This window comes from Cyprinus carpio, chromosome A8 (genome assembly GCF_018340385.1).
Source record: "Cyprinus carpio isolate SPL01 chromosome A8, ASM1834038v1, whole genome shotgun sequence".
NCBI lineage: Eukaryota > Metazoa > Chordata > Actinopteri > Cypriniformes > Cyprinidae > Cyprinus > Cyprinus carpio.
In genome coordinates this window covers 12,531,742-12,556,340 of record NC_056579.1, presented here as the reverse complement: position 1 = coordinate 12,556,340, position 24,599 = coordinate 12,531,742, and the positions used below count along the sequence as shown (strand labels likewise).

At 36.9% G+C, this 24,599-nt stretch overlaps 1 protein-coding gene across 1 annotated transcript in view; it reads left to right on the top strand.

Moving 5' to 3' along the window:
• The window catches only part of LOC109080918 (phosphatidylinositol 3,4,5-trisphosphate-dependent Rac exchanger 1 protein-like), a 65,883-nt gene that overhangs the window by 6,053 nt on the left and 35,231 nt on the right, over positions 1-24,599 (top strand). The window contains exons 2-9 of the mRNA XM_042762286.1: positions 13,678-13,743; positions 14,025-14,147; positions 16,568-16,672; positions 17,016-17,117; positions 17,957-18,118; positions 20,166-20,299; positions 20,494-20,609; positions 23,459-23,608. Of these exons, the coding sequence (XP_042618220.1) occupies positions 13,678-13,743; positions 14,025-14,147; positions 16,568-16,672; positions 17,016-17,117; positions 17,957-18,118; positions 20,166-20,299; positions 20,494-20,609; positions 23,459-23,608 (958 nt within the window). The remainder of the gene's footprint in view (positions 1-13,677; positions 13,744-14,024; positions 14,148-16,567; positions 16,673-17,015; positions 17,118-17,956; positions 18,119-20,165; positions 20,300-20,493; positions 20,610-23,458; positions 23,609-24,599) is intronic.

Genomic DNA, 24,599 nt, shown 5'->3' with positions numbered 1-24,599 from the left:
TGATATCAAACAAACACTGGGGTAATGTTGCTAATTATAGCTTAATTTTTAATGCTGATGAGTGACTGGTTTTGTCGAGGGGGTTGAGCTTCATGTTCTACTCTGATAACGTATCACTTGAGGGGAAAAATAGTTGAAGGAAAAGTGCTTTTGTAGTTTGAGCTGTTTCTGATGACTTTTCTAATGTCTGTGACACTCAAAGACCAAAGAATATCTGGAAATAAAAATGAAACACAAGCATTAATTTCTATGGTAGTTCTTTGGTTCTGGAGAATAACTGGAGCTATAACTGCTCCTAGAGGGCCAGTGTCCTGCAGAGTTTAGCACTAATTTGTCACAAAAAACTGTACCTGCCTGGAAGATTCTAGTAATCCTGAAAACCTTGATCAGCTGATTTGGGTGTGTGTGATTGGGGTTGGAGCTGAACTCTGCAGGACACTGGCCTTCCAGAATCAGGATGGACACCCCTATTGTAATGTGACTAATCACTCAAGAGCCGCAGGACTGAGACAAAACTGATTGGTTGATGGCACCCCAAGAACGCACATAGTCCTAAACTTTTCACTAGTCACTGTCCCGTGTTATGATGTCAAAGGCAGCAGACAGGGAAAAAATTGGTCCATTTCACCCTATTAAGAGCCCTCCAAAACATCTACAAAAATATAATGAAAAATTAATGCTAGACACTGTTACTTTCTCACATTCACCAAGGCTGCATTTATTTGATCAAAAAATGCAGTAAAAACAGTAATGTTGTGAAATATAATTGCAGTTTTTAATGTTTTCTTTAAATTAAAAAAATTATTAAATTTCAATTTAAAATGTAATTTATTTCTGTGATTGCAAATCAGATTTTTCCACAGCCATTACTCAAGTCTTTATGGTCACAAGACCTTACAGATCTTCTTAGATAAATAGAAAGTTCAGAAGAACACCATTTATTTGAACTAAAAATCTTTTGTAACGTAATACATTTCGTTACTGACACTTTTGATCCATTTAATGTATCCTTGCTAAATGAAAGTATTTAATTTCTTTCGAAATAAATAAATAAAAATAAAAGCATACTGCTTCCAAAGTTTTGAATAGTAGTGTCATTTCATCAGAATACACACCTACTTTTGAATTGTCTGTTATCGTTTGTGGCATCTACCAGCGACTCAGCACCATCGCACATATTTAATATTCTGTTATGTGTAGAAATATTTGGGGCCAATGATAGTTTTTCATGGGCGGGGCCACCTAGTGTGAAATAGCAGAAACAGCATCCAAGGGACCAATAAAATGTCTTGTCAATCAATGTGGTAGCTGCTGGTTATTGGAAAAAATAATGCTTTATGTTGCAAATCATCAATGTTGCATGTTTTTCATGTTCAGAATGTTTTCATGTTTCATCAGCAGGGAAACTGTGAGGATCTTGTACAAAATAATCCTCCCGTGGCTTTTTGTGGTCTGACAAATATTGTGAGCAAGGACATCTGCTGATGTTGTCTGTGATATTCAGTATTTTAAGCCAATCAGATCGGCTGAGCTGAAAGTCAAACTTAGAAATCCTAGATAGAGTCGACTGATTGGTGAGTCACTGTGAGGTTACGAGGACAGCATGAAACTGATAAAGTCGTCTGTGTTCTCGACTGCCCTGTCAGATGCCTGAGGGAGGTGTTAATGAATTATATGCTTATTCAGATATCAAATACAGAAAGACATTGGGATATGTATCCAGGCAATGGTGTAATGACTGTCACCTGCACTTTACTAGTTACTGTAGATTCACGCCTCTAATTTAATCGCATCTACCTGGCCAGGCGCCGTGTTAAAAACACTTACGTGAATAAGGTATGCCTGTTGGCACCTCCTCATCTTTTACAAACAAGCTGACAGCAAACAAAGCCATGTGTTAGAGATTAGGAACACTATCAGATGGAGGAGAGGTATGCAGACCACAGGCATATGGGGAAAGGCTCTTAGCAGATGTTCCTAAAATGTTCAATAAACTTCGGATTGTGGTTTGCATTGAACTGACACTTACATGACTCCTCTTTGAGCAGGTTTAAGATCTGTTTTGTGTTCCTTGCCATTTAATTATTCAGGTGATGAGGATTTATGTGCATATATGAGGTTTGTTTTCCATAGGATGTCTTTGTGGGATAGTGGGTGTGATTATTTGCTTGATTTAGACACAATACTGATGTTTTCTCACTCTCTCGACTGCCAATGATTGTGACCCCATCACAAACATTACTTTTGCAGCTGTAGACAGAAGCAGTCTACTTGAGAGGAATGTTTTGCAAAGAGAAAGGGAGCAGTAAATAGAACGGCATACATTGGTGCATTGACCCATGACCCCTTTGACCAGAAGAGCTCTAAGGAATTCTTCAGATGTCCTGAGGGAATTGCCCCTGGGATTTGTGGCCAGAGGCCGGCTGTAGAGTCATGACTCTTGAGATATTTTTTGGGTGAGATCTTCAGATGAATGGTTTTTCCAGTTGCTTCTGAAAGGGAAGAAATATGAACAGCGTGATGTTAACTTATCCCACTTACCTCATCCTTGGACAAACAAAGGAGCGTGTAGTAGTGATGGATGTGGACTATGTCAGAATGATTGGAACTGAATTACAAGTCCTAAAGAACACTTGAAGATGGAATTAGTCTGGTTAGCTTGATCTAATGCTTGTTTTAAAAGTCAGGTCATTAATTTATGCAACTAAATAAGATTCATTAGAGAACTTAACTAAAGTAACTCATTGGAATTCATTGATCATAATGTTTATTCTTAAAGGCATATTTCACCTAAAAATGTAAATCTATTTAAAAAAAAATTTTTTACTCACTCTCATCTAATCACATTGATTTTTTTAGGAAACAAATGATTAAGGATAAAGAAAGCAGCTGCGAATTTGAAATCCGTGAATCAGACTCTGTTTTTAACAACACATCCCACAATGATTATGCATCAGATCTGTTGGCGGGGAATAGACCTTTGTGTTTGAACACATTCAGCCACAAGAGTGTCTGCTATGAAAGCAAATTTTTGACTACCTCTGGAAGTGGACAAGCTCAAATGGTTTTAGACCCCATTCACACCTTTTCCGTCCCTTTGTGATTGGTTTGACGAAAATGCATATTAATACCAAGTGTAAACAAGGCTTTTGTGTCAGAGTTCAACTGGATCTAAATGTTGCTCAGTCCAATTTGTGAACAAATTGTTCATTCAAGCCAGTTCGTTTCAAATTAACTTCATTCAGGACGTTCAAGAACCATTTGTTCACAAATTGAACTGATTCATTTGTCGAGTTCGATTTAGTGAGTATGATTTAGTCATTTGGCTGCAATGACAAAGTAAACTGCTGCGGATGTTCACAGTTGATGAAATCCAATTATATGTCAGTACAATCCAAAGGTAATTAAACCGTATGTGTTTGTTTGAGTACTCATGCAAGCATCTCTTAATGTGAAGTGATAATGATTGCTGTCTGTTGTTGTCATATAGGCCAGTTCAGGGTGTACTGTGTCCTTTTCCCCCTATGGTGAAGGAACCCCTGGCTCTCATGGCACCTTTCCATGAGCTCAATCGCTCTTCCATGGAGATGAGCCCAAATGCCTTCCAGATGGCCAATCCAATCTGTACTGAGATCTTATCTGGACTACCACATGTCAGCACCTAGCCTTTGTAGCAGTACTGTCCAGTGGTCAACCAGTGTTGTATTTTCTGTACACTCAAGCTTCTTAATGAAGGACTGGTGTCACAGACACAGGTTTTCTTGTGAATGGGGCCATTTCGCAGCAATGTAATGTACACACCTATTGGAAGCATATTAATTTTGAAACCGCCAAAGCTAGTCAAAATGATTCTGACTAGGGAAATCAAAACTAATACTAAAGCAAATAGCAAAATCAATTATTAATACAAGTCTAACACCCACAGATCCAAATCATATCTAAGAACAAGTCTTAGAGGGCAGTCATTTTTTATTTGAAACAGTAAGCAGCCACCTATTAACTACCCAGAACACCCTAGTAGCAATTTTCCTGCATGGACCTAGCCAGAACATCCTAGCAACTCATTAGAACCGCCCACAACAACCTAGTAGCAACCTTCCTGGAACCACCCATTCCTAGCAACCACATTGAACCATCCATAACATCCTTGTAACATCCTAGCAATCATCTAGAATCAACCAGAACATCCCGGCAACAATCTAGAACACCCTAGCAACCTTATAGAATAACTCGGAACATTCTAGCAACACCCTAGCAACAACCCAAAACATCATAGAAATTGTGATTGGGTTAAGGGCCGATCAAGCATTTTAAAAGTATATAAATTTGTAAAAAAAAAAAGAAAAAGAAAAAAAAAGACTTTTTACTAGACAAGACCTTTATTCCTTGGGTGGGATCGTGTAGAGCCCTTTGAAGTTGCATTGAAACCACAATTTGGACCTTCAACCCCTTGATCCCCATTGAAGTCCACTATATGGAGAAAAACCTGGAATGTTTTCCTCAAAAACCTTAATTTCTTTTCGACCGCAGAAAGAAAGACATGAACATGACTTGGGGGTGAGTATTCAGGTAATTGTCAGGTAATTTTTATTCTGTAAGTGGACTAATCTTTTAATCAGGTCTTGTCCAGATTGCCATTAGGTTATTTAGTGTAATCTTGCTCAGTGTATCAGTTATGAGTGTCTCTTCCCTTGTCACCCACATTTCTTTCTGTCTCTCCACTGTCCTGTGGTGCCGTGGCTCGTTTCCACCCCTGTGAGCAGCTCAAACAGTCGTGAACTTTGAAGACCCTCATAGCGGAAGTGTGGGACAGGGGGCCGAACTCAAAGAGGACTTTGTTGCAGCAACCGCTGCTAGAGGGGTGATGGGGAATTGCTGAGCTCAGATCCCCTTTATTAATCTTCATCCTCCTGCTACTGAGCTCTTTGTCTCCATTTGCTGGGTCGCGGCCACAAAGAGAGGATTTTTTTTTCCTTCTCTCTCCCCCCCTTCTCTCTTGGTTTATTTATTCAATTTCACGCCATGCCGGCCAAAATGGCCCCTTCCTTGCATCCTAAACTACTTCATACCCTTTTGCAGTGAGGCAGATTCTCACAAAGAGACATGAAAGGGCCCTTTGGAAGGGCCGGGGTGTGTTTTTAGCTGGGCATTCACAGGAAGCGTGAGCATCGGATTCAGTAAGTTTTGCTGTTGCTCACATTGTGGGAACCAGTTCGGGTTGTAAAGATTCTCCCCATTAGCACTGGAGAAAGCGGACAAATGTGTGGTTTGGAGAACCTCAGGGGTTCTTCAGTGACCCTTTACTGTTCATTGAATGCTAAAGTACCAGCAAGTAAACAGCACGGTTTGTTTAAAGCGGGAAAATCAACTTTAGGCAGGATGCTGTTAGTGCTAACATGTGCTGAGACATTTAATTTGAGGAAGGCCAGGTGATGTAATGTCCACGGATGTCCTGGACAAAGGCAGAGTGGACATCCTACAGTTTAACAATATCCTGTCCTGTTCCTGTGGCTCAGTGGTAGAGCATTGTGTTAGCAGTGCAAAAGGTTGTGGGTTCGATTCCCAGGGAACACATGTTAGGTAAATACTGTTAGCCTAAATGCACTGTAAGTCGCTTTGGATAAAAGCGTCTGCTAAATGCGTAAATGTAGTAGTACCATTATATCAGACTGGATGAGTTTGTTTCATTAGGTACCTTCAGCCCTCACCATGACGCATATAGTCCTGTAGGTTTATAGTCAACATGAAATCAAAATTAACCACATTTACTTTCATTACATGTTTCTGGTCTTTTTGTGAGTGATTCAGTAGTACATGTTATTCCAAAGAAAAAAATAGTTTGACATCTTTGTAGTGTTCTTCTTCTGTAATGACATTCATTTACCACTGATGTCAACTACATTGCATAGGCCAGTGGATAATGTTAACATATTTAGACATTGTTTTATTAAACACATGCATGATCTGACTCCATTCTGGTATGTAATGCGCAATTTTCAAAATCCAATCAATTCCTGATAGGTCACTGAACTTCTTAATCCACTCTGAAATACGTCAAATTATAGAGTTGGCATTTTACATTGTAAAGTAAGGTGGATTTGTTATGCTGTTATTTAACTTATTGACTGTACTACATGGTCAGTGAGAGTTGTGTAGTCTGGTGAATCCTGAAAATTCAGATGAGTTTGGGTTTTAATATTTCAAACCTTTGATTATGTGCATTGTATTTCCTTCAAACTGTCCTAGTTTTTCAGAATACCTGAGTTCACTTCATTGTTGTGCATTTAAAACTCATTGCTGCTGTAGAATTACTGCTGAATGAAAGCAACTATCAGGCAAATTGACTGTTAGCAAAGCTCTGTGTCTGCTGTCTACTTTCAGTCTGAACGCTGAGTAAGCACATTCAGTTTTCTGATACAGTAAGCAAAAGATATATAGACTATACTTTGAAGTCCAACTTTTTTATTTATTCATGCAATGATGAGTTGTCATTGGAAACAATATTGAAGGAATGCTATATTTACATTTGGAGATTATTTGTGGTTGTAAATGTGAAGATGTGTGTAAATGTGAAACATTCTCGTGTGATGTGTCAATATACAGTAGTATCATTTAAAAAAATTAAACAATTTAGTCATTTAAAAGATCGAAAGTATCAGACTAATAAACAAACATTTATTTTGCCAGATTATCATTTGTTGGACCATGATGTGACCTGTGGGCTTTAGGTTCAGCTTTGTAAGTTCAGAATTTGCACTTGTACACATTGTTCTGTGTAGCGCCTGTAAAAACAGCACATCACTGTTTTTCAAATGTCTCACTTCTGTTTCTTTGTTCGATTAGTAGGAATCACATGCTACAGTGAAGGTTTGCAAATGTGCCTTAATGCTTTTGTATTTCTGCTTTTTTCCTGATCTGTAGCTTCTCTTATGGTGTTAAGCAATTTAGGCTCACCCGGACCAATGCTTTTTAAAAGATTTCGATTGGAAACTGATGTGACATATTCTTGCATAAAATGGGGTCACAGCTGTTGACATTTATTATATTTTATTTTATTAACAAATTGGCTAGTTACAAAGCTGAGAATCCCAAATGCTGTGCCTTTTGTCCACTTGTTTTAGTCAGTGGTTTTTAGGGGCCGTCTCGTTTAAAGAAATTACTGAGTTTACCCTAGTTTCACAACCAGAGGTTTAAAAAGAGCATGTTGCAATAGCTTTGTCCCTTATTTCAGTGGAGTGCCACTGTATTTGCCCTGTTTGACAGACTTCACGTGCTTTTATGTACATACATGTGGTTGCAAAAACAGGATCTCAGTGACACATAAGAGAATATTCTAGTCATCAAATAAAGCAGTGTCTGGAATACCCATTGTTTCGCTGTAAAGCAAATTAACCAAGGTCATTTTTAAATAGGAAACTATCTGACTTTACACAATGTGGCTTCAATGATATTCTAATTCATATCCCAGGACATGTTGATTGTCCACCACACTTTCTTTCGCTGTCTGTGGCCTGGCGCTGCTAGGTCAACCAGAACAGTGCTAGTCTCGACGTCTGCTGATGGCAGAAGTGGTGGCAGCAGGCTCTTGACCCTCAGTCCTGTTGGGAGAGGTTGAAGTCCATGACAGCATATGGCCAGTCTGGTTTGGTCCATCTTACTGTCTGACCATCTTTGCCTGACTGCTTCACATCAAACAAAAGGCTTGTTGCCCATGTCTGACCTTCTGCCACTTTTTGAAATCCAGCATGGCTAGTGGGTTAGATCCCCATCGAAGTGAGACAGGAAAGTATGGCTGTCAGATTTTTAGCTCTTTTAGCATAATTTTGTGAATGATAGTGTGAGTTTTATTCTGTAAAATGATGTTTTGTTGCTCTGAGATCAGAAGCTTCACTTCCCCTTACATTAAAAGAATGGGCACAAATACACTATTCCCTAAAGGCCTGAACGATACCTCAGTCAGTGTGTCGAATGGATTTGCAAGTCTGAGATATGCATCTACATTTATCAGAACCTAAATTTGTCCTCACTGCCTCAAGTTGTTTCTCTGTTTTAGCAGCACACTGGCATGCATGTGGCCTTATTTCTGTGCACTGACCACACAAAGCTTCTTCACACCGCACCGTTTCCTATCTAGAGTCATATCCTTCCTCTTTTTGTTTTTCATAAAGAGAACTCAACGTTATGTCCCCCTTCCTCACAAGTATCACCTCAGTTCATCCATTGCTCTGATTTCCGGTGCGTTCTTTCTTTAAAAAGATGATATTTTTCAGAGAAAGATTCTCATTTCCTAATCGCACTCTGCATTTACCAGTCAGTGGAACGTGAAAACTGGAGCATCTTTGCTGAAGACAAAAACAGAACATACACGTTGCAATATTAGCTAGCTGTTTTACAAGTTAACTATGTTCAGAATGAAAATACTAGCTTAAATATACTGTAGTAAGTGAAACAGTGACCATTATTACATAACAGCACTGTTTGTCACATGACCTTATCATGTTTTGCGGTAATGCAAACAAAATCTTTATATTTTCTACCTAAACATTTGGTATAAATAATGTGTCAAGAGAGTGAAAAAAAATCACATTTGTTATTGCTTCCTGTTCATCTAGCACACTGGAAATGTTCAGGTCACGCACATTGCAAGCACAATCATATTTTGTGTGTAAAGAAAATGTGCATGCCTTGTATACAGAGTACAACATAATGCCATTTCAGATACCATCAATAATACGTTTTCATTTATCCGTACTTGCAGAAGGCAGCATATTGGCATTGCAGATATCGGCTAATTGAGTTGCAGTGGTGTTTGTTTATCAGAGAGGGACTAAGTGGTGTGTCTGTTTGCATGATAATGAAAGACATGTCTGTGAGAGACGCTGTAAAGGAGGTCATTAGAGTGCCCCATCACTGTTCAGTGTCTGACGCCTCCAACAGCAAGCAAGTGTGACAGAAATTGCTCTTCAGGCTCTTGACAGAGATGTGCTGAATGAAAGTGAATAGTTTTCACTTATGTCCCACTCTCAGTTCTGAGACCCTGGTAAGATCTGCCCATGTGCCATTGTTGTAACTGAGCTGGTGCTTGTTGTATCTGCACCTCACCTGGTTCACTTTGTAAGATTATGATTGCTGGTAATTGTGCTATTTAACACTGTTGGTTGGAATCAGTGTCCAAAAATGTCACCAAAAGTAACTAAATACCTCAGATGTAGAATTTATTGTGCTATTTTATCTTGTGCATTATCTGCTTTTGTATTTGATATGTTTTTGTATTTGATTTAAATTTGTTCATATTTAGATTGAGATTTGAGATAAATTTATCAATGTATCAATGTAGTAAAAAAATGTAAATTGCAAAGCGGTTTAAGTTTTAGGCTTCTAATTCTGGATGTGAATGTATCATAGTGAGGGATAGAGTTAAGGAAATATACATTTTTATGAACTTAAAATTGAAGGAATATTAGGGGTTAATGCTAAGGTTAAGGTGTATTAAATTCCACTGAAAATATATTTCTCAAACTGTAAAATCATAATCAAAAATGTGCTGACGGAAATGCACTTGAATGTTTTGGGGAAAATGATTTGCTACAGATGCTAGCAATAGAGCTTCTCATATTAGAAAATTCCTTTGTCCACATAATACCTAGCAAGGGTCCTCTGTGAAAGATATTGCCATGACTACAGGCTGTATAACGATGCCACAAGTACATTTACTTTACATTGATATTCTGTCCAGGCACATCTGTTTCAAAGGGACTTACGGAAATACTGTGTGGTGTTAAAAACTGCAGTGGGCTTCATACGTGGCTGTGGTTTCTCAGGTGCACAAACCAGTGCATATTCATAGCATTGTGAGTTTATGCGTGCAAGTCTTACTTCCCAGTTTCCATGCGGTATGTTCTTTTGGGCAGTAGTACGTCCTCATTACAAGGGTGAAAGACTGTGCAAGCTTCTGAATTTTTTTTTTTTTTTTTTTTTACCCTTCTATCTCCATAATGACAATCATTGTTTGATAACGTGCTAATTTAAAGGAAAACCATCTAAACAATGAACAGTGTTGATGTACTGTGTGTGGGAAACAGCAGCCTTTTCGTTACGGAAAAGGTTTGTTCTGCCATTTCCTTCCTGAAATGCAAGAGGCCAAGGTCTCCCTCCTGTCATTGAATTAGTGTCAGTGTTTGGTTAAGGTCACCCTGTGTTGCAGGTGGCAAAATTATAATGTCTATTTCCTGGCAAAGCATTTCATTAAGGGAGGGGGAAGTGTCAGTGAACAGCTTGTTTCCTTTGTGGGGACATATGGACAGATTCACGCTCTTCTACATCTAACAGCCTGTGGCTGTTCTACTGTGTGTAACTCTATTCCCCTGTCCCTCTTACCAGCTGGACAGAACAGACAGTCACAGTCTTCAGATATGAAAACCTGATCAGAGTGCTTACAATTAGTCAATTTGCCTCACTTTTGAATTTAAAGTTTTTAAATTCTGTGTACAGGTTTTTTTTTTTTATAATTTATGAAAAAATAAATTGAAAAAGTTTGACTTCTTTAAAGATATTATTATAATTGCATAACTCTTAGCATAAGTTAAGGCTATACGTTATCTTCAGACAGAAATGATATATATATTTTATTATATTGATTTTTTGAAAGTAAGTTATATTATCACTCTCCTTGCTGAGTGTCTTCTCTCAAATGTCTTTCAGGTTTTTGTGCAATTAACACTAGTTTTCTTCACTCACCTCTACATGTCAGTTGCACCTGTAATGTGTGAAGTCCACACACACCTGAAGTTTCCATTTGAGAACGAAATCAGAGTAATATGCAGAGTTCAGTCTTTTCATTTAGTTTTGTTCCAGCTGTTTATTTTATTGAGATGAAATAAAATGCAGGATCATCTGATTACTGGAAGAGATTGAAGTCACAACAGCATTGCTTGTAAAGGTTGACATGCATTATTTCATTAGCTCAGTGCCTTTTGCCTCTTTGAATCGGAATGAATGAATGAATTTTTCATTTTGCACACATGCCCCTGTTTGCACCTGTCATGCTCTGCTGCTGACATCACACTCTCTGTTGCCCAGAGAAACGGTAACTGTTGCCATGGAATCACAACGTAGCCTTGTAGTATTTGTTTATTTCCATGATTTATTATTTTTTATTTTTTTTGATGTAAGCATAAGAGTGATGCTGGAAAAGTGTGCCTTTTTTCAATGTAACAATTTCTCATATCCAAGCTCACAGAGACAGCTATATGTAACTCTGATAAGTGTATACCTTGTGATTCTGTGGTGCTATTAATAATTGTTTGTTGAGCATCATGACCATCCCAACAAAGCAACGTTGGCTTAACCAATGGCATGAGTTTTGGGGGCGAGGTTTAGGAAACTAGTGTTCATTATTTTTTCTGTATCTTTTCCGTAAGCTCCATCCATGTCATCCAAACAGTCCTTTTACCCTTCATACCCTTCGTTGTGTTTGTTTGTCTGGCAGTTTGGAGATCCACATCCTGTCTAGAACTCCACCAGCCCCTCGGGCTGAGTCACATGGATGACCATTTTATGGATTACTGTGGATGGGCCATATAAGAGATTTAATTAGCACATGCCTGAGGGACGGGCCCCTTGCATTGTTGCCAGGAACTGCAATGAACAACAGGACCACCATCATCACTACCCGTATTACACTAAGTGTCAGTTACAAGTGTGTTAAGGTCCTTCTGGGAAATCTGATGTATCTTCACTACAAACTGACTAGCTAAAAATGCACCTTTTTTCCAGAAAACATATTTATTTTTTAATGTGCTGCTCTAGCTTAACATTTAAAGGGATAGATTAAACAAAAAAGAAAATTTGTTGATCCAAAAACATGTATGACTTTCCTATTTCTGAAGAACACAAAGATATTTTGAAAAATATTTTGACTGTTTTTGTCCATTCAATGAAAGTCAATGGGGTCCAAAACTATTTATGGACAAAAAAGACTGAGACATTCTTCAAAATATCTTCTTTTATCTATTAAAGAAAATAGAAAGTCATAGAGGTTTAGAAAAATAGAAGTGATTAAATGACAAAATTTTCATTTTTGGGTGAACTGTCCCTTTAAGTTGACTTGAGTGTTTCTTGAAAGCAAGCATGTGATTTCACATGATGTTTACAGCTAAATGTGTTGGAGAGTTTCTACAAACAAACACTCTTAGGAGCATAAGCTGCCATCCTAAATGTCTTCCAGAAGCACAGAAGTGTGACCGAGAGTTAGTCTGTCATTATCAGAAGGATGCCGTGGGACAGCGAGTGCTTCTCATTAGCCAACCTTTCGTCCTGTTATGTGGTAAAGAAAGAGGCATGATGGCCCGCATTTAAGGCCTTGTTTGCCTTTAAAATCCATGAGAGAAGGATGAAGGAGACTGGCGATGAGAGATTTTTCTATCAAAACAGTCAGCCCTATTCTGACGTACAAAATCATCTCACATGCTAATAAAAGAATCAAAGAGAAAGATGGAATGAAAAAACAACAATAGCGGAGGTGGCAAAGGTGAAAACGCTCAGGATAAGTCTTTAGCTGTATCGTGTTGCTATGGGAGACCGTCGGAGACAATAGCTGGAGTGACAGGTAATTTAACAGATACTGGGGCGGAGTGAGTCGAGCGCACTGTTAGCAGATCGCCTCGTTGCTGCTGCCGCTGCTGATGGGAAATGTTTTACAGAGCTAGAATTAGAACCAGTCAGTGAGTGGCAGACTGTCTTTCTCCAGGGGAGACTCTTTTAAAACTGTGCAAATCAGTGATGAAGATATTTATAATTCTCTCTCAACCTTCTGCTTCTGTTTGTATCTGCTTCTCAGCAAGTTGAATGAAGATTATGGATAATGTGCATATCTACAGTTCACCAAATATACTGTTTACTCACAGAGATGGTCTAAATGTGGATATATCAGTGATCCTCAGCAAACTTTCAATGGGGCTTCAAGATTAAATTATCAAGTTGAATATACATTTGAATGAATATACATTTTCCTGGTTATGCCAAGCTCTATGTTTTACTGAGTAGAAATTGTTAGTAAAAAAATGTTTAAAAAAAATTCCGCCCTTAATCCTTGTCCAGTAAATAATGAAAAATATTGGGAAACACTGCTTTATATGTGCTGTATATACAGTGCAGGCTGAAGATTTGCAGTCCTACATTGATAATGACTGAATGTTTCTAAAACAATTCACTATATTTACATGCAGTAAATGCAGATATAAATCATTACTTTGAGTTTTGTGTTTCTGATTTGATAGTTGTGTGTGCATGCTTGTGTAGGAAGCCTCCCATCCTTTCAGTTGTAGCGCATATTAGTCTGTATGCACTTTAGGGTAAAGTGCTGTTAAGATCTCTTTGTAAAGCCTCTAAAAATGTATCTCTGACACTTCTGTTTTTCTTCTTTGATGTGATGCTTGCTAAACCATTTCCAGTAGACAGTGTAGTTTGTGGAGTTTGACTTGAGATTGTTTTGTGTGTTTGTCACTAAAGATAAATGTTGAGTCTCTAGTCAGGGTTACAGGCAGAAAGGGGTGTAAACTTACAGGAAGTGTACTTCAAAAAATGAACAATCATACAAATCTGCCCCACACCGCAGTGATTCCATGTTATAAACTAACTTTTTCCCCTCTGTATCTCTCTATTTTTGTAAATTAACAGGCTTTTCTCCAGAGAATAAGGCAGACTTCAGAAAACCAACAATGTCTCACTCCAGAGCAGGTCAAGGTAAAACAAAACCACTTTTACATGCAGTATTATTATTTAGAAGAAATACAGTGGCTACAATAATATTTGGATACTTAAAATCAAGCATTTAAGATCAAACCATGTGGAAATAAATGATCTTTCTTTAAAATGAATACCAGTTAGGTTTGATATTTTGTTACGTTTTTAAGTGTGGCTTAGGTGTCTGACTTTTTAGGTGTCTGAAGAGCCTTCGGTCTTGCAGGAAAAAAAAAAAATATTTTTAGTGATATTCTTAAATATTGTCTCTTTCTTTCACGCAGATCTTGTTTTCCAACATCGAGTCCATTTTGGAAGTCCATTGCGAGTTTCTTTCGACCCTGGATGCCAGTTTGCAGCCTGAACCCCAGGCGCACCATTCTCTCGGGCATGTGTTCCTCAAGTTTGTAAGTCTGTGAGATTACATTAGAAATCATCTTTGAACTAGTGCTTTTCTGATTAGCAGTTGATTTATTATGATTTTTAAGCTTATTAGTCATGCAAACCATTAAAATGATATTCCCAATCGTTCCCAGTATCTTAGATCTGTATGCAGTCACAAAAAAAAAAGTGTTTAAATGTGTAACCTGTTAGAGATGTGACCAGTAGTTCAATAAAAGTGAAGAAAAGGCAGTTTCACTCAGAATTCCAATTTTAGCAACAAATGTTCAGTTCAAACAGAAATGAACTGAAGAAATGTATATAATGATATTAGTAAGCAGCTCTTACTAATATCAATTAATAAACTCCACTTTATTTTGGATCTCAGTCCGAAATCACTGCATGATGCGTTGTTAGGGAAACAATACACCTGATCCTTGATCCATTTTTAGTCAGTTGGTTTGTTACATTTTTCAGTTTCTGAAAGGCTTGATATGCTATTACTGTGTCTGGGTTACTATTCAAGTATTTTTATTAGATTTTTGAATATTGAATTAAAAATACTGAATGGAATATTACAATTTTCATGTGCATTAATGCTAATAATGCTGTAATGCTGTCTAAATAATTCTAGCTTCTTTATCCATTTAAACAGTTCTGTATAAATTAAAATACTTTTCCCTCTATGGAAATATGGTAATAATGATAATAATGATTTAAGATTTGAACAGTGTTTTAATTCATTTCTTAGTGTTGGCCGTCAGCCATGCACATTGATTCTGGTACTTTAACTCTTTCTATTGCTCTTAAAAGAAGCCATTTTGGGTTTGGCATCTGTGTGTGACCTTCAACCAAGTTCACTGAAACATTCTGAGGTTTTAACCTCAAACTGGAGTGAATTTCCTCTTCACTGGACTCACTCTGTATGTGTATGTGTTTTTTGGATGAACGGTACTATGAAGCATATGCCAGGACAGATGTTCGCCTCGTTCATGGATGAGGGTGTGTGATGCTGCCAAACTCTGTCATTACAGGTGCTGAGGTCTGGAGCCCTGAGGGCCCAACCAGAGTACTGACACACACACACACACACACACACACACACACACACACACACACACACACACACACACACAAACACACACACACTGTATACACACTAATGCAAATGCCAGACCCTCTCTAGACATATACACAGACCACTATGTACAGAAAACATGCAGACAAAACACACACAAATAAAGAGGGTAAATGGAGAAAGCACGAAAATGGAGATGTATCATAAAGAGGAAAACAAACACAACTACTGTCCAACCACACAGTGCCTGTGTAATCCCAGTATCAGTTTCCTGCTCTGTCAGGATGCCTCAGGCACCCTCATCCGTCAGGATTCACAGTGTCTCTGTCAAGGTTACAGTGCCTACACAGTCTGTTCCTGTAGAGCTCGGATAAATGACATCCTACCTTCACCACATTCATCTTTAATAAACTGTCACCTCAGCCCTGATTTGATCCAGATGAACAGTTCTTCTGGACATTCTGAGTTTTATTTTATTATTTTTTTAAAGGTTATTTGGACCATATTGTGAAGGAAAAGCAGTTAACCAGTGTCTTACAGTACTCTTTAAAATGTTTGTTGTTTGGAGTGTGCACATTTGGCCTTATTTATTATTAATTTCTTATTATTATTATTATTATGGCCACTACATAATACTTTAATTATTTTTGATAGTTTTGATCATTTAAAATAGTAATAACAATGACTAGCTGTCAAACTTTTAAATGTTAATATAGTAGAGATTTGTTGTAATTACTGCATGCTGGGATTAAACTTTAAGGAAAAGCAACTCATCATTAAGCTCTTAAAAGTGAACCGTACACATCTTTAATCATTAAAGGTGTGTACTGCTTACTTTTAAATGTCTGAAGATGAGGTGCCTTTCTTTCTTTCTTTTTATTTATTTATTTATATATTTTGCTTACCACTTTTTATTTCCACCTAGCTTTGCACACCACAGAGAAGGTATGCTCTTGTATTTCACTTCCTGTGCTGTTTCGAATAATGTAGGGCAGAATGACAGTGCCTTGTTGCTTCTCTAGCAGTTTCACTACCTGAATTCACCCCCTTATGTCACTTAGCAGCTCAGTATTTGAGAGAATGGAAGGAAGATGTTTACTGAGCTATGCAAGAGGTTAAAATATTTATTATATGTTTAGTATTTTCCATATGAGCTGAGTGGGGCTTTTGCTGAAACTCACAGGGACTTTTTATGGGTGTATGAAAGGGCCTACCAACCTGGGACAAAGTGGAAAAATAGACCACCTTTCTAACAAAATAAAAATAAAATATATGTATATATATATATATATATAAAAAAAAAGGAAATGAAAGAGTTTGACTACAGAGTGTTTTTGAAGTGTTTTTACTACTCCTTCTCCACTGCAGAGGGACCGTTTCTCTGTGTATGGCGAGTACTGTAGTAACCATGAGAAAGCTCTCAGACTACTGATGGAGCTTAACAAGATCCCTCACATACGGACTTTCCTGCTGGTAAGTACCTTTCCTTTTCAAAAAGTCCAGTCTATTTCATTACAACATATTCTGATGAAGATCCCTCACACATCCTGTGACCGATCAGTTTCATATATAAAGTCCTGCAATAGATTTCATTAATGATTAGAACAAATAAACATTAGTGGCTAGAAGAATTTGTCACAGGAAATAGATGTATCTCCAAAACCTATTGAAGTGAAAGTGATACCCAGGCTTTTTACTGTACAAATCAGGATGTGAGAGTGTGCCTTTCAGTGCTTTCTATGGAAATGCACTGTACTTTCAACATGAATCAGTTTAATGGGATGTTGTGCAAATTATATCATGTTTGTTTTTTCAGCACCTCATGTTGTTAGGAGGAAAGAAGAGCACAGATGTTCCTCTAGAGGGGTATCTCCTCTCACCCATCCAGAGGATCTGTAAATACCCTTTGCTTCTGAAGGTACTGCTTCAGTACTGCCTTCTTACCGCTATGGCCATTTACAAGCATGTGCATTATGAGTTGATTGTTTATTTCTTATATATATATTATATTATATATATATATATATATATAAATATAGTGGGGATAAATACCAAAAAATCTAGAAAAAACACATAACCCTGCTGATTTTGTAAGTTTGCCCACTTACAAAGAAATGAAGGGTCTGACATTTTTATGGTAGGTTTATTTTAACGGATAGAGACAGAATATCAACCAAAAAATCTAGAAAAAACACATTATATAAAGATTAGAAATTGATTTGCATTTCAGTGAGTGAAATAAGTATTTGATCCCCTACCAACCAGCAAGAATTCTGGCTCCCACAGATTGGTTATGTGTCCATCGGGAACACAGATTAATCCTGTCACTTTAAGAAGTTATCACTAACGCTGCTTGTTAGGTGTATAAGACACCTGTCTCACGCTGACATCCAAGCTTTATTTAACATACTGTACAACTGAGTCAGATATGCAAATTATTATATTTTGACGTCTCTAAAGGGAAATAGCTTGATTTATTAATGAAGTCATGTAAATGCAGCTTACTTGTGTTGTCATGTTATTGATGTGCATGTAAACGGGGAAACCTGGTTATTTTAATAAGCTGATATTTGTGAGTTATCAGCTTGCTGGTGTGCATGTAAACATGCTCATTGCCTTGCTTGGGAATAAGATCATGAACGTAATTTTGATTTATAAACACTCCTTAATAGCCCCTTGTGCACAGTATCTGAAGCATACCAGCAGAAAGATGTGTAAGTGTGTAACACAAGGATGTACCTGCTGTTTGTCCTTCAGGAACTTTTGAAGAGGACCCCTAAGAAGCATTCAGATTACCCCGCGGTAGAGGGGGCTCTGCAGGTCATGAAAGCTGTGTGCTGCAACATCAATGAGACCAAGCGACAGATGGAGAAACTAGAGGCTCTTGAGATATTACAGTCACACATAGAGGGCTGGGAGGTGAGATAGACACACGATCGGTCATTGTCATAGATGGTGCGTTTTTTCTTTCTTTCCTGTTTGATGGTTTTAAAGGAACCGACCATCACCAGTTAGTTTGGTTTAATCTTTCTTTAAACCCCTCTTTATTTTAGGGAAGTTCCTCTTTGACAGTATGCTTTGTGTTTATGAGCATTTTTAAAGCGTAGCCTCGAAAAGAATCACTGATGTGGAAATGATCAGTGTCGCCTTGTGTCTTCTGATGAAATTTTCTTAGGACACACCACAAGCACGAAGAGGAAGTCTTAACACAAAGGCTCGTTAACATGGAGATCTGTTAGTTTTGTTTAACATGCAACATGTGCCACCACAAACTCCACTTTCTTTCTCTTAAGCACTTCTTTGCTTGTCTCTCCCCGCCTCCTTTTTTCCACCATCTTCTCTATACCATAGTTACTTTGTCTTCATCCTCTTTTTTTTCTCTCACTCTTTGTACCCTGTCCATTAACCCTCTTTATTGATTTATCCGATGCAGTACTGAGTGGTTGTACAAAGTGGGTCATTTTCTATAGTTGGCCGTGAGCCTTAAGTATTGCTTAGTTGTTTAAAATTTTCACCATTTAGTGCATACAGTGCGTTCTTGCTCCTGTTGTGTTATTTTCCAATCCCATCATGCCTCTGTGAACCTTCAGTATCCCTGTAAAGCATGACAGAATAGGGATTATTTAACATATTTTAAAATTTGTTAATAGGAATAGTCTGCTCATAAAAAAAATTAAATTGTCATTATTTACTCAACCTGATGTTGTTCCAAATCCATATTTCTTTCTTTCTTCTGTAGAACACACAAAATAAGAAATGTTAAAGACTGTGCTGGACACTATTTAACATATAATAAAAGTTAATGTGGGCTGTCAAACTATAAAATGACAAAAATAAATACAAAATGTACAATTAAAAAAAAAAAAAAAAAATATAAAAAAATATATATATATATATATATATATATATATATATATATATATATATATATACAAGAGTTAAGTTTCATAATACTTCAGAAAACTTGGAATATAGGATAGAAATTATATGAACCACTTTTATGTTTTTTGGAAAGCTTATGGAAAAATTTTATGGTTTTTTTTTTATTATTTTTATTTTTTTATTTTTATGTTTTTGTAATAATGGAGCTTGACATTCTGGATATCCATTTTCTTTCATTATATGAAAAAGAGCCACAAGTACATTCTTGAACATTTCACAGAAGAAAGCAAATAATATGAGTTTGGAATGATAGAATTATTCCTTCAAGGTTTCAGTTCTTTTTAGATCATGTATAGGTAACATTAAACATTCAACGCAACATAAAACGAGGGCTTAAAAATCAGGCTTTATTTAACCCTAGATATAGAGTGTTTCAGGATGTGGTGTCCGATTGAAAACCAAATGCATTAAGTTTCCATTTAGTCCAGAGTGTTTCACCTTTATAGGTAAATAGTGCAGAACAAGCGGGAAGCAGATTCCCATCTCTCTAATTGACCCGTCTGGGCACGCCATTGATTAAGCAGAGAAAATGGAGTCTGCTTATCAAACACACTCTCACACACCCACACCTGCAGAGCATAGAAAATCACATCCTGTACAGAGTCAGCACGAACTGCAGCGTCGGAGTCGAATCAATTTTTAATGGTACTGAATATTGAACAGGAACTCTTATCTGAGACCCAGATGGAAGGTCGGGATTAATGACCAGACTGGAATTATTTGAAATGAAATTAGACACTCTTACTGTAATAAAATACAAGGAGATTGCAAATAAAGGCAAATCTAATGTGCACTTGTTAAAAAATGGATAAACAAATTAATAAATGTTGGTAGCATTTTCATATATTTTTTTCAGCTGCCGGTGTTAGTTCTGCTACATGAACACAGGCAGCTAATAACTTCTGAATAAAATATTTATTATGGAATATTTATAGTAGAAACTCTTATACTGCTCTTTTTCATGACACATGAAGATGCATGTTTATCCAGATCAGTACAAATGTTCCTTTGTTTTGTTCTCCAGGGGACGAACTTGACTGATATTTGCACCGAACTGTTGCTCCAAGGCAACCTTTTGAAGATATCAGCTGGAAACATCCAGGAACGGGTCTTCTTCCTGTTTGACAACCTCCTAGTCTACTGCAAGAGGAAGTCCCGGTTAGGCCTTAAAGATGCTTTTGAGTCTTGTCTGTAATGCTGGTAACCTACCTGCATAACCATATGCAAAAACATGTTTTCTAGTAGATAACTGTTATCCCTAGATGTTAACACTTCACTGAAACAGCCATCAGAATCATGTGTAAAAAACTAAACAATACTGGTCTCATTTTTTTCACCCTTTAAAAATCCAGAGTGTCTGGGAAGAAATCCACCAAAAGGACGAAATCCATGAATGGGCCGCAGTACATGTTCAGAGGGCGCATCAACACTGAGGTCATGGAGGTCGAGAATGTGGAAGACGGAACTGGTAGGTTTGAGTTTGTTAGTGCTTTTATAATGCAATTTAAAATTCATTATTTTACCCATTTTTGCATGTGATATGTATTTTCATGCTGCTTAGAGTATTGAATTGTTAGCTTAGCAACATGCTAACTTCAAAGCCTATTCAAATCAGTGGGTTGAGATTCCAGTGCAGCTAAGTAGTTTTTGAAACTTACGTGTCTGTATCCTGCCACACAAATATACTCTAGTCTTAAAACATTAAGGGTCTGTAAGATTTTCAAAGAAGTCTCTTAAGCTCACCACTGCATTTATTTGATCAAAAATGCACTAAAAACATTAATATCATGAAATATTATTACAATTTAAAATAACTGTTCTTTTTTAATAATTTAAAATGTAATTTATGCTTGTGATACCAAAAAATTAAATTTTCAGCAGCCATTACTCCAATCTTCAGTGTCAGATGATCCTTCAGAAATCATTCTGATATGCTGATTTCTGCTCAAGAAACATTTCTTATTAGTGTCAATGTTGAAAACAGCTGTACTGTTTAATATTTTTGTAGAAGCTGTGAAAAAAAAAAAGTTTTTGAATGCTAGTGTACAAAGCAACGTTTTTTTAGGATGTGTAAGGGCGTTTCCTGTGTGATATCCTTTTTGTTCCATATGATCACCATGTGATACTTAAGAACATCACAAGCAACAAACAAAACCATTTAAAGGGAACTTCAGCTGATGCAGTAGAAATTAGTGACTCTGTGTCCTGAAGATAAGATCACGCAGGGCTTCTCAGAATTAAGTACTTCGCATTTAGCACCTCTGACCACTGTGGGGCCCTCGTCATGCTGTTCAGCTGTCGGCCCGAGCATGAAATTTAACTCTCAGGGGAAGTAACAGCTGCTCTTCTTACCTTTTGCTCTTAGTCTTTCACCACACCTTAAGTAGCAGGGTGGAAGTGCAACTTCTCTCTCTCTTTTTCTCTGAGCCACAAAGAAAAACATCCTTTCTGAAAAACAAGCCATAGGGTTGTCACAGTACCAGCCTAAACCACACGTGGCTTCAGTTGATATGGTCAATGTGAGACTGTGTTTTGTGTTTCAGTCTTTCAGTGTCATGTTTATCAGGGCTTGTGTCACATGACACTCCACATCTGTGTAAATGCATCATTTAGCTAGTGTGTTTTGCCTTATTGGATAAGGTTACAGATAAAATGACTCACGTGCTGGGGGTGAAGATGGAAGATAGTTTGAAATTCAGATTTTCAGCCTTATTGCAGATTTATGATTACAGTGTTTCAAGGGAGATTTGAAGGCAATTTAGTGTTGAATAATGATTGGAAGGGGTGGGTGTTATGACCAAAATCAAATATCACACTATGAGTAATTTTATGTCTCCAGTCATTTTGTTTAATATTTTATGCTGGAAATTCACATAATATGGTATATGGTATATAAAATTTAAAAATACATTTATAGTATTAATTTAGTGTTATTTTTCTATACCTTTTTGTATGTGATTTTCCAGGATTTTTTTTTTTTAAATATGTGTGTGTGTGTGTGTGTGTGTGTGTGTGTGTATATATATATATGTATAATTTATATAATATATATATATAATATGTATATATTATATATTATAATTTAATATATAATTTATAAAATATTATCTAATTTGTCTGCAAAACCAAAAAAAAAAAACATTAATACAAAAACAACTACAATATAAAATATAGGATCATTTATAGTAAAAGAATTACAATAAAAAGCTGACTTTACTGCAAAAGCAGCACCATAATATGTAATGCTCATAATATGTAATATGTCTTGAGTTGAAAAAACAAAAAACAAGATTCAAAACAGTAAAAGTAATATAAAATGTATAGTTCTGATTCTAAATTTTGATCGGTTCAGTAACATTTGTAGCAGTAATAAAAAAATGTGGCAACCGTAAACAACTAATCTCTATATTTTCACGTTACTCCATGTATCTGCATCACTCTCACATGTAAAAGCATGGCAATCTGATCTGCTTGTTTTGACTGAGCTATTGTTTTAATTGGAAAACAATCAGATAATGCTTAGGTGGTGTTTATTGCTGAACCAGACTTGTGTGCCTAACACGATTACCCATAAATTCTCTCCAGTTTTATATGAGCTAAAAGCCTTTGTCAAATCCTCTCAGTGGTCTGAAATCTGTTTATACTACCTCAACATTAACCACTGCTCATTACCTATTCCATACCTCATTCATTTTTCCATAAAATTCACCTGCTGTCAGGTCTGGGTTGAAATTGGACCGTGAGTAACAGTCTGAACCCCTCACTCACACATGCTCTCTGTCAGGCTTTGGTTTAATGGTGGGAGAAAAGTGCCATGTGCCAAAATGCATCTCTAGCGATTTCTCACACTAATGGGATAGTTTAACCTTTTTGCCTTATTAATGCTTCTAGATTGTTGAAGAAAATCTTATTATCTGTGTCAGCATTTGTGTTTGGGTCAGTAACTCATTTAGTAATGGTAAAAGGGGTACCTTTTTAACCATGGTAATAAGCTGACAAAATTATATCTTAGCAGAAATGAGACTTCCCAGGTTTTTTTTTTTTTTTTTTTTAAGGTTAATTTGAAGGTGCAAATGATTTTGATTAGATGATCTGATCTGAATTTTGTAGGCCCTTGGTGAACAGCTTTATGTAGATTATGTAGCAACAAATTGATGTAATTGTTTGCAGTGTTTGTCGTTTGCATGCCATATTGGTAATAGTTGTGTTGTATATAATGTTTGTGTGATTCAAATGGTGTACTCGTGTTATTAGTGTTAATGGATATTGTTTAACCTGTTTTGTTGTTTTTCATGTTCTTTTATTTTGTCTTTCTAGCGGACTATCACAGTAACAACTACACGGTGACCAATGGCTGGAAGATTCACAACACGGCCAAAAACAAGTGGTTTGTGTGCATGGCCAAGAATGCTGAGGACAAGCAGAAATGGCTGGACGCCATTTTAAAGGAACGCGAACAGAGAGAGAGTGAGTAGTTTTGATGTAGTTTGTCATTGTGGAGTATGCAACATATGAGCATTAAGTAACAGTTAAATGTATATTAACAAATTCAACCGTTATGATCCATACAAAAATGTTTGAATCAAATCGAACAAAATTATTAAAAAATTTCAGATGGCATAATGCAACTACTGTACAACAGGTTTTACAATTTATCATGTCATGTATCTTGCATTCTGATGTTTTTATGTGGATTTTTTCTTCTGTTCTGTTTCGATATTTAACACCTGTCCTCTGCTGGACACCTGTTCTTGTTATCTCTGCTTTTGAAGCGGGGTTACTACAGGATTGTTCTGATTGTTAGGTCACATGATCATAGCAGTAAAACCCAAATATACCACAGAGCCAATTCTGATCATTGCTCTTATGTTTCAGCATGAAGTATTAGTCTGTAGGATCAGTTACCAGTGTCCAAGACATAGTCCTCAGCCAAAGTATTGTAATGCTGTGTGAGTTGGCGGTAGAGCGTGACGTCACTGTAATGCTGCAATGCCAGATGAAAGCAGAAGTTTACTGGAGTGTATCAGGTTTCCGGGGTTTGAAATTGGAGCCCATTTCAACAGGTGCCACATCAGTCACACCTCTCTGACGGTCCAGATCTTCAGCCAGTTCCCCCTCGTTCCTCAGTACAACTCAAAGACATCATTGAATTACATGCTCCGATTAATATTTATTTTAACAGTCAAAAGTGACTTCAGTTTAAAAAAATTACAAATGCATGGTCCTGTTGAACACACTTAAAGGATACCTAAAAATTAATGTTAAATTATTAAATTTGTTTTCATTTATGATAATTATAGGGGTAGTTCACCCAAAAATGTTGGGTGAACATTCCCTGAATTTTTTATCTACATTCATCCATTCATGTTGATGTGCACTGTTTGAAATTGGCAGTTCAAAATAAGGGAGAATAGAAAAATGAAATGAAGGCTTGCTCATTTCTAAAATTGCCATTCAG